Source organism: Nomia melanderi, chromosome 10 (assembly GCF_051020985.1).
Source record: "Nomia melanderi isolate GNS246 chromosome 10, iyNomMela1, whole genome shotgun sequence".
Classification (NCBI taxonomy): domain Eukaryota; kingdom Metazoa; phylum Arthropoda; class Insecta; order Hymenoptera; family Halictidae; genus Nomia; species Nomia melanderi.
Genome location: NC_135008.1, coordinates 18,012,592 through 18,023,999, shown reverse-complemented (window position 1 = coordinate 18,023,999; position 11,408 = coordinate 18,012,592). Strand labels below are relative to the sequence as shown.

At 35.9% G+C, this 11,408-nt stretch overlaps 2 protein-coding genes and 1 pseudogene across 3 annotated transcripts; all 3 read right to left on the bottom strand.

Moving 5' to 3' along the window:
- Positions 1 to 293: 293 nt before the first annotated feature.
- On the bottom strand, positions 294 to 917 carry LOC116433736 (uncharacterized). Its single transcript, XM_031992157.1, has one exon. The coding sequence runs from the start codon at positions 915 to 917 to the stop codon at positions 294 to 296; it is 624 nt and encodes a 207-aa protein (XP_031848017.1).
- Positions 361 to 7,548, bottom strand: LOC116433734 (uncharacterized). 2 transcript variants are annotated; one of them, XM_031992154.2, is made up of 3 exons: positions 7,152 to 7,548; positions 1,668 to 1,939; positions 361 to 1,300 (listed from the first exon to the last, which is right to left on the bottom strand). In XM_031992154.2, exons 1-3 carry the CDS (start codon positions 7,221 to 7,223, stop codon positions 1,243 to 1,245), a joined length of 402 nt encoding a protein of 133 aa, XP_031848014.1. In that variant the 5' UTR covers positions 7,224 to 7,548; the 3' UTR covers positions 361 to 1,242. The 2 variants fall into 2 exon arrangements, 1 of the variants encoding a protein (XP_031848014.1); XR_004236348.2 differs by lacking the exons at positions 361 to 1,300; positions 1,668 to 1,939 and adding an exon at positions 5,526 to 7,054.
- On the bottom strand, positions 3,959 to 4,138 carry LOC116433743 (U2 spliceosomal RNA; annotated as a pseudogene).
- Positions 7,549 to 11,408: the final 3,860 nt, after the last annotated feature.

Here is an 11,408-nt window from a genome sequence, read left to right as displayed (position 1 = left end):
CTAACAGACAGGCGAAGTCAAGAAATACAAACCATTGTCCGTAATGGCTAAAGCTTTCAGACACCTAATGAAGGCTTAACATGTTCGTCGCCGCGTCCGGGCCCCGTCACCCAAATATGCGTGACGCTCTTCTCGTTCAAGTTAATAGGATTTTCAATTGGGTTTTTAAAAGGAATTTAATGGAATAAGTACTGACATATAAATATAGGATATACGACATAAAAATATTAAAAATATATACATAATACTGTACTTTTTATTAATTTATATTTTTGATAAAATATTACATTATACTATGTCACGTGGTATTCTTTGAAACATTTTAAACACACTTGAGGTGTGTTTGGACAATTGGAACCATAGGTCGTAATTTTTTTGACATTTTTCCTCGCTTCTTTGCGTTCGACAGTTTGCCTATTCCTCTGGTAACATAGGGCGCACGTCCTTCTTATAGGCTTGTCCTGCTGATTCTTACGAATCTCCAAATAATGCGACATTTTCTTTGTTTTGTTTTTATTATTGTCAGGCATAGTATTTTCCGAAGACAACCATTCGGTAACGAGAAGTTCTCGAAATTTTCTTATTTTTATTTTTTTATTTGTGGCTCTCTGGTACACGATATGAGCATTTACTATAGTTGTTCTCAAGAGTAAATGCAGGGCTAATTTCCGATACCACTTGATGCTTTTCCGTATCGTTGTGGCATATGACACCATCTGATCACTCCTGTCGATACCAGTTTTTCCATTATTATACGCTATTATCACCAAAGGTTCCGGTTTTAGAGGACGACCGCGATGTGTAGAATTCGAGCTTGAAGTCATAATGGGTGCATGTTTTGTCGATAATATTCTAACATCGCGAACATCTTTCCATTTTAGCACCACAATACCGTTGTCATCTTCTCGTACTATCATTTCACCTTTCTTGAATGGGTACGACATTACAAAATTTGGCATAGATTTTTTGTCATACCGCACAGTTCCAACGACATGCGTCTTCAAATTTAAAAATTTAATTGCGAACTCATAGCTTGTGTAAAAGTTGTCGACAAACAAAGTTCGTCCTTCATTTAATAATTTATCTGCAAGTTGAATGCAAACGTCTTCGACTATGCCAACATGCTTGCTTCCGCTGGTATCTTGTCCAGAATATACTTTTGCAGACCACGTATACCCTTCGGTGGAGCACAATTTGAATAGCTTTATACCATACTTATGCGATTTTGTTGGTGTGTATTGCCTAAATATTAGTCGTCACCTCCAAGGAACCATTGCCTCGTCGATTACAATATGTTGATCTGGTGAAAAGACTTTTTGGTAATTGTCTGTCAATATGTTTATAAGTGGTCAAACTTTTCCAAGTCTACTATTCTGTTCTATCGTTTCGTTATTTGCAAAATACAAGTTTACTAATAATAATTAAAAACGATTCAAACGATAAATTTTGTAATTTCTTCGGAAATGGTGAGTTTCTATCTGCTCTGTCGAGCATGATCGGTCATTTCACGTTGATGCAACTTTCGCTCTGCATATCTATTAGTCTCTGTGACTAAAAGGCTTATCACTTTTTCATCTAAGAATAGTCAAAGCACTTCACTTGCGCTAATATCAAATGGCAAATTCATTAGAAACCCACTTTTTCCGGTAAACAGAAATGACTGTTACCTGTTAGCGAATTCCTTCCACAGAACATTGTCCAATGAATTATCAACAGAGTTCAGTTCCTCTTCTTCGTCTAAAGCAAGTTCCTCCAACATATCGTCAAGATCTTCACTTGCATATGGTTCCTCCATATCCAAGTCTGAACCCGATGAAACTTTATTTATAACTCTTCTTCTAAAACTCACTACTTCGCCATCACTACTTTTCTCACTTTCAATTGCACTTTTACGCCGTCCAGTGAACATTTTGAGGATAAAAAAATCACTGATGTGCGTCTGAAAAAAAGTATGCTTCTTGACTGAATGAAGGATTGGAATAACTGCAGTGAGATCCCTCGCAGACCTCTAGCCGAAAAGATTATCGCTTTCCCCATTGCCGAACTAAACACTGTATCTTTTATAATGAAAAGGCACGGGCCTACTCGAGTTGCGTCGTTGCTATTCCCGCTTATCTCTCTGTTTATTTTCTGGCGCACCGACAGTCAGATTTGGGCCTCGCAAGAAACTCGGCCGAATCGCGCTGGGCGACGAACATGTTAATAAAGCGTTGGTCCAGGACCCCTTCTCAAAGAGGCAATATGGCTTCTGATCTGACAGATCCACTTTACAAGCACTAGACCAGATTATTTTTTTATGGAATGAAGCCAAGAGAAGAGGAGCGCACTGCTTATTAGTCTCCCTGGGCGTTAAGAACGCATTCAACATAATGACAAGGGAGCACACGATGAAGGCGGTGGATGGAAGATACTTCCCGTCCTAGATCAAAAGACTTCTCAAAGATCATCTATATGGTAGAACAATTACATACATAGTCACAGATAAAGGATCGTTTACCAAGGAAGTACATACCGGGGTCCCACGGGGGTCCCTAATTTGTCACCTCTTGTGAAACAAAAGACCAATACAGCGATAGAAATCGTTATGGAATGGATGAGCAATGCCGGTTTTGAGCTGGCTCACTATAAAACGAAAGCTGTACAGTTAACCGGGCGTAAAAACTACTCACCCTTGCGCATCAAGATGGGCCAAACAGAGATAAAAACCAAAAAATGTATTCTTTATCTGGGTCTCACGATACAGGGTGATCTTACTTTTGGAGAGTATATTGAAAAGGTCACCAAAAAGGCTGCATGGGTGTCTGATGCCTTAACCAGAATTATACCGAAAGCTGGAGACGACAGTTATAGCGCCAGAATTTGTTATTACAGAGTGGCAGAGGCGATACTCCTACACGTCTCCCCCATGTGGGATCAAGCTTCCGAGTTTGTGATTCCACTCAGGAAACTAGTTGCAGCCCAAAAATCGTTAGAGCTTATAGAACGGTGGCCACGGACGCACTCTGCGTACTCGCCGCAGTTCCTCCTATTAAATTGATCATGGCAGAAAGACAAAAAGCCTATAGGAGGAAATGGCCGAAGACGACGATTAGAGAGCCATATGAATTGAGATCTGGTCAAAAGGAGGAATTGAATAAACTGAAGGCCACGAAGGACAAGAAGATCACGCTTGTACAATGGCAACAATAATGGGATCGCTCCGTGTACGGGAGACGCATTTGGAAACTGACTCCCCGAATCGCTGAGTGGATCGACTGGGGACCAAAATTTATAACTTATCAGACAACTCAAATTCTGACGAGACATGGCTGCTTCCGCAGATACTTATTTAGGATTACCAGATCTCCTAAGTGCTGGTTCTGTCCATAGAACATCAATGATGCTAATCATACTTTGGTTCACTGTCCCAGATGGGCTTGCTACAGGGACCCGTTTGAGATAAAGTGAGGCAGGATCCAAGAAGACAAACTATTGACCGATCTCCGAGACTTCGAACAACCAAGGAAGGAATTCACATACATGGTGACTACCATTATTACAGAGAAAGAGGCCCACTAGAACAAAGTCGAGAGTCTAGTCTTCCACAGTTGGTCGGCGAAGTCCTGGGGCTTCTCATTAGGGAGCTGCTCCTTCCAATAGTGAACCCAGATGGGATGGATGTTGACCGGATAATCCACAGCTCTATCTCTGTCATCCAATCACTCGACGATGTCGGTGACGTCCTCGTCAGGGCGCACACTGTGACTGCAGCATACGATGATGATTCAGCTGTCCTTACTGGTGGGATGGAATCCACTGACCAATGGAGGAATCCATGGAGAATTTCATACCAAGCGTCGGACAGTAAACCAAAAAAGGAAACTGTATTGACGGTTCTCTTCTCGCTCGTGCCCGATCACGTCTCGACTTTTCGACTGACGTTTTGAGTGAGAATGAAAAACCTGGAATTTTTAGAAACAGTGTTTGAACCGTTTCCAACAGTACTGCAGTGCCAGACCGACTCGTAACGAGAGTGAAGCGAGCCCCAGCGATCCGTCAGGTTACAAAAATCAAATTAATACTCTGACTCCGCGATGTGCAGTGTATCAGATATTAGGCTGATAAGAACAGTAAACAGCCCATTATTTCCAAAACATGTTCCCCCGGCTTTACAATAAGTAGCCGGGGGTGTATACATCAGTGCGCCTTTACAGGAGAGTAAAATACAAAGAAAGAAAGAATGGGTTTACTGACCCCGTTCCCATTCGCTCCGGAGTGCGCCAAGGGTGCCCGATAAGCCCTGCGGCGTTCAACTTCGCCCTGGAACCAGTGTTGCATGCAGCTACCGGGACCACGGCAGGTGACACGCTGCATAACTATCGGTACAACGCCTTAGCCTACGCCAACGATCTGGCGTTGATCGCGGACACTTCGGAGGGGATGAAGGCATTACTTGAGGCAGTGAAGAACCCTCTGTTTTCCCGGGGAGAGTTTTTGTAAACTGAACGGTCGAGGGCTTCGGGGGGATCCGGAGACTCTTGGACCTGACATTGTTGTTAGGCACAAGCCCTCAAGGAGCATCATCATCGTTGGCGTCACCGTCAAGCCCCTGGCCAACGTTCTAGGAGGATTCGGTTATCGGATGGCGGTCTCCGCGATCGTCTGTTGTATGTCAGTAACAGGTACGCCTCGTCGATTCACCGGCTCTTTATGTCGGAAACTGTCTGATAGAGCCGGGACGTCTATGTGGAGCACGTCTCGGGAGCACGTTACCTTGCCCCAAAGAAAAACCGATCTCACGCTTCCTACAGGGGGGTCCCCTTCAGAAATGTCTGCAAAATCCAATGGTGCATAGCAAATTCGTGCAGCCCAGCCCAATTTTCATAGAAATGTAACAGAAGTGCGAACAAAGTATGCGCATCTACCGTTTTTAAAAATCTGATCACCATTTACAAGCATTTAATGACACGCAATGTTTAAAATTTTTATAGTTACATATTCGGGCAACTCTCCTCTATTTTTTACAGCAAATAAATATTAACTGTTTATCGTTTTTAGTTTTCACGTTACACTTGTTTCTTTGAAAAATTCGACCGCTTTTACAAGAACCCTTTTTTTCGAAAACTGGACGTGGCCCAGCAATTTGGTTTTCGGATTCGTAGTTAGGATAAGGAACTCTATAAGAATCACCTAGTGATTATTGCAAGACAAAAAAAGTTCAAATTTGTTCCACAGTGTAATTTAACACGTTGAACGCCGCACGATTTCATAGAGCAAAATACACAAAACGGAAAAAGTACAATATTAAATCATTTGACTAAATTGGATTATTATCATTGCACGTTCATCAAACTGAATGTCACCGTAATGGATGGCATTATTTATAATATAGAAATGTTTGTGAATAATCATCGTTTAATTGAGTGAATTATAGTAATTCGATTCGCTTGGAGGTCACTGGTGACCCTCATGGCATTCAACGTGTTAAATAAAAAATCAGCATTTAAAATTTCCTTGAATTTTTTAAAAATTGATTTCGTAGGGGTTTAAAACTTGGTAAAACGAGTTTTCTTTAAGAGATCTTGTTAAGAATACATACAATTAAGCAATAACCCTCACCGTCCCGTTTGCATTTCTATAGTCAAGGAACACTTGGTTTTACAACGATAGAGAAAAAGGCCCAGACACATTAAATAATAATAAAACCCTAACCATTCGACACACCATAAAAAACAAATTAAGACATTTTCAATACACAAAGGACGGCTTAGCTTCACGACACCCTAACGGTACTCCTCACTCCTACTGACGATACCTGATTTGACCTGTCCGACTTACCCTACAAGGCGTGACCACAAGACAGCAGATTCAACCTCCAACAATTTCATTAGACGAAAACATTTCCCACTTTCAACATGCACATGAAACAGTACACACCCTCATCTCCACAATTAGTATAAGACACGCTCGATTGTACAAATTAGTTAGAGTTTATCAAGACAGCGATATCACAGTATCATCATAGTATTAGGACAAGTGTTCTCAACAAGAAAATAAAGGGACACACAGTCCGATAAATCAAGCCAAGCCTTGTCAATTATTTAAAATTTACTCAGTACGCCAGTGTAACCAAGTTACAAAAAATATCTGGTCTTACAAACCAGATAGATAAAATAAACATCTTCTTTGGTCCATTGACCTATATTACACATTAACAGATCTATTCAATTATATATGTGAAGGTCGATTTAGTTTAGGAACAATAAAAAACATCAAAAATATGTACATTTTTATTTCCTCCTATCATTTTGATTTTTCACTTAACATTACTTTTTGTGTCCCATATAAATTATTTATTATCCTCCATTAAATTTCATCATTTATCAAAATATTAATGTGATGAATCATCTAAAATGTTCGTAAATATCAATCTATAGTCCATATATAACTTACATTTCCTGCGCCTTTTTCTTTTGCCTGGTATACATTAAATAAATATTAAATTCTACCTTTAAACTTGTTTTATAATTGTCTTTATACCCTCCTGACCTTGATTGCGTTTATCTTTCTTATAAATGCATTGTTTCTCCAAGTAATTTATCCTTTCACATATAAAACTGATTTCATTTCTATTGCATACTCTATTATTTCTTTGCATTGTTCTAAATATCTTTTGATCTTATCAGGCATTTGAGTTATTTTGTGTTCTGTCACCTTTTCCCCATCTTATATTACTTTCACCCTCTAATAGAATTTGTTCAGTCTTCTTATGTCATATATCTTTCTGTTTTTATAAGGCTTATAATCTTATCCAATTGAGGATTTATTCCTCACACTACATGGTATACAATTTCTTTCTCAAATATAACATGATCCAACAAGCACTTTTAAATAACAATGGTCTTGGTTATGACTAGAAATGTTTGTATGCATTCATTAGTTTCCATTTTTATATTTTTCAATTTGAACACTATATTTATCTTCCTATTATTTATATTTTTTGCTTAGAAGTGTTTTGAAGTCTGCTACATAATTTGTATACTTATTTCCTTTATAAATTATTCAGTTTGTGACTCTAACAAGGTTAATATTATTATTTTAAATACCTCGTGGTTTTTAACTTTCTGAACAGATCTAATTTTGGTCTTATTCATAATTAGTTGTGTATCTACCTGTGGTTCATTAGTTTCCATAACCTCGTCGTATAATTTCCTATCTTGCAACACTGTAATTTTCATTGTCATACACAATAATTATTTTCTTTTAGGGACTCGATTTTATTTTTTCAATTTAATTTTCAATTTTCCTGTTTCTGCTATGTTTTATTTTATATGCAATTTACATCTTTTATTTCGCCTACATCTAATTTTTTTCGAACACGTGCCCACAAGATTACAAACATAACGTATTAATAAAATATGCCACATAAACGAAATAGTGAATAAGACTCACTAAACTAAATAAAAAAACCTTAGTGAATATAAGTAGGTTGATATTAGAGATTTCAATTTCACGTGTATAAAGTACACGTTACACGAATCGTATTATCTATACCACAGACGAGGTGTCGTCGAGGTGACTCTAAGAGTGTGTTTCAAGGGAGGAAATTTCACTGGTTTTATAACACTAGTTTTTATTAAGTTGAACTGAGTACAATGTTGTAGCACAAACGTCTCAAGGTCGCTCGTCTAAAGAAAACTGCCTCCTCTTTTCCGTTTTTGTGATTTCCGTGATCAATACTATTATTCATCAATTAATAATTACATTTGTATTTTGTATTGTATTTCTAAGATTTTTCTTCACTGAAATTGTTGAAAGGAAACCTTATTGAAATTACCTTTACCTAATAGTACTATCATAATAATAAAATTTGGTTATTTATTAATTATAAATTACGAAGGATTAATTTTATGAAGATTAATGAAAGATAGAAGCACATGTTATTAAAAATTTATATGAGTTGCACATGTTGGTTATTTATTATTGCCGTTTATCGTTTATTATTTCTCCAACGTTTGTAATTATGCAAAGTGACAATCGAAATCTCAGATTTCCTACCGAAAGTATAGTTGCCAAACACATTCTTCGTTGTGCGGTTAACACATTTCTATTGCCGTTCTATTTATCGAGACAAATGACAATTTCACTTGAAAGAAGTGAACAACATCTATTTGTCATAACTTTTAAAGTACGCAAAATAATCTAATCCAATCCAAATAGTCCATCATATAAAAAAAAAACAAATTATACTGAATTCCTAACAAAAATACGTTATAAAAACATACTATGAATTTCTAATTATGCATTCTTAGTAATTAATATTCTATAAGGACTCTACAAAGTTTGGAAGGGGATAATCACATTGTTTTGTTCATTGAATAGTTGAAACGTTAATTTTAATTTATTACATATAAGATAATATAAAAAAAATTCGGAAAAAAAGAAAATGGAACGCAAACCATCTGGGTTTCGCCAATGAGTGGCTTTTAAAGGAAATAATTCTGAAAATAACTGTTTCAAATTGTTTCATACTATAATACGGCTATTAGAAAAATTCAACTTTAATAAGGTGTTGCAACAACAGTGCTATATGACATTTCTGGCTATACCACTGGAAGTCGTAAATTTGAATCACCCCATGCTGCTGGAATTTCTTTTTCTCTCTTATTTTTTATTGCCTTTGAATTATAATAATCTCTAAATAACTTGCATTTTATTATTGTAATATTGTTTATATCTACATAATTGCAATTATTTTCATCATAACTTCTTGTATAGCAATAATAAAAAAATGTGTGCAAAAAATTATGAAAACACAAAAAATTTCACGAAGTATTACATATATATTATGTAGAACCGAACTGTAATTGAAATATACAATCGAAATGAAGAACTGAAAAAAACAACAGTCGTAGAACCGTTTCAGAACCGGTATAATATCGGTTCTGAAGAACAGGAACCGAAACCGATATAGCTCACAACCAATATACCGAATAACAGTTATGACTTATGTATTTCGGTTCTTCATAATGCGCCCGAGTCCTTGCTAGATCCTTTACGTATCGACCCCCACCCTCGCAAGATCGCTAGCTTTCTCTGGGAACATCGACAGGAAAAGCATTCTTATCCTCCTCTGTTTATCTCTCGTTACAACTCCAATATCTGCAGGCACTTGACGAGCATCGACGGCGTTAACGGAGGACAATCTGGACAGTGTAGTCATTCACGCCGATCGACCGCCCGTACTTTGCCGGCATTCGAGATATTTATTGCCTGGGATGCTCTTGATTCCTATCCAGATTTCCAACATTTCGTACACTTTTCTGCATAGAAATACATTCTATGTAATTATTTTACTCAATTATGACAGGTTATTGTTTACTAACACAGTTTTTCCGATTTTGATTATTACTTTTAACAGATTCAATTTATTTTGAACGAATACAAAAAATCAAGTCTATAATAAATTTTTCATTTTTTATAAAAACTAGATCATTGAACCCCGTTTATTTGTTACGCCCTGGTAATCGTTTGTCTGATTGTTCTACATTATGCCTATAATTACAAGTGAACAATATGAAAATTATTCTTCTTTTTGTTTTACTGTGTTTGAACTTCTGTTAATCGTTGTTCTAAATCACTGTATTATTTTACCGCGGGAACGTCACACCGCGACATTCAATTCAATGAATACAGATTTTTTTATATTGGCAACACTGTACTGATTGTCATTTAAACCGCTACCATGTAAAACCAGCTTTAGTCGATATGAATGGGCGTGACATAAATATGATAAGAAGTGCTAATAATACTCCCAAGAGAATATGCCAAAATTTTACATTACATGTTTTGTCTGTCCTATACCTCGTCTGTATTTACACATACGTGAACCTACTCATTTACTAAAATTCACGGATCGCGTGTATCGTAAAGTACAACTTCATGGATATTAACATATACTTACACCATACTTTACTTTTTGATTAAAAACCTGATTTTATGCAAATACAAGTTATAATACATAAATAATTTACTAGGTGAAAATAAAAAACATTATGATTTTGATTAATAAAATTTAATTAAATACTCCGGTACACTCTGGTATAACACAGTTAAGATGTTACGCGTGTAAGGAATCGTGCTGTACGAGATTTTTCTCGTATAATATGAATAACATAAAGTAACACGTTTTGAATAATTATTACTATGCTAACTCTTATTTTATATATTTTATACAAAATAAAAGAATTAGGAAACAGAAAAAATCGATAACAATAAAGAAAACAACTAGTCCCTAACTTATTCTTAAATGCCAGAAATTTCTGAATTTTATTACGTATAATGTGCGAGAAATCACGTTGTACTGGAGTCTACTGTATTAATGTTTTCAGGAAGTAAACGATTCTTTTTTGTAACAATGTTTCTAGCACAAGACAAACACCGTTTCGACATCGTTGATGTTACTTAAATTATCAAATATTTTTTACACCTTCGATTTAATGGTGATTGATATAAAGATGTTGCCGTAAAATTCTTTTTAACCTTGAAAAAAAGAGTTAAACTTTTTTATTCGAACATCATATTCTGTTTGTCGCGGAAGCAAATAGTTTCAAAGGAACTATTACTAAGTTCATATACTTTTAAGTCTTTGGTTGCTTTTACACTATGATTCCTGAATCGCGATCACGTCACCCGATATACAAAGTGATTCTAAATTATTGAGCACAAATAGTAAGGCGTATACAACTCACTAAACTGAGTAAAAAAAAAACCAGTAAACATGGATCAAACAGGTCAAAACTTTTCCGAGATAAAAATAGGTTTTGTTTACAAAAAATGTATGGGGACCAAATCAAAAACACCGAATTATCTCGAAAAATGTCAATAATACGGACAAATATGTCAAACAAAAGTTACAGGGTATGAAATACTACATATCAGGACGGGAGATATTTGACCATGATGTAACCTTGAAACGTCCTGCAGAGGTCACATTATAATTCTTAAATAGAATCCTATACTTTCTATTCCATATTTTTATAAATAGGAAATATATAAATAAATAAATAAATAAATAGGAAATTAAGTATCAAAACGTACAATGAAGTAATGTATTAAAACAAACACCGTCTCTTTTAGATTGAGGAAATTAATCGTAGTTCAGTAATACATTGTATATTCACCAACAAATTTATATATTATAAAATTCCTTTCCGACTGTTTACAAATACCATCTGACACATGAATTGTATATCAGAAGTTAAGTTTGTTTCTTCCATCACATGGAAGGTTAATGCACTACAGTCTCATACAAAAGATACAACAAGAAAGAATTTATAAAACAGAAATACAAGGTTCTATGGTAGATATTTAAATCTATTAGTAAATAAGTGGGTGAAATTGATTCAACTATTATACCCACATAAAAC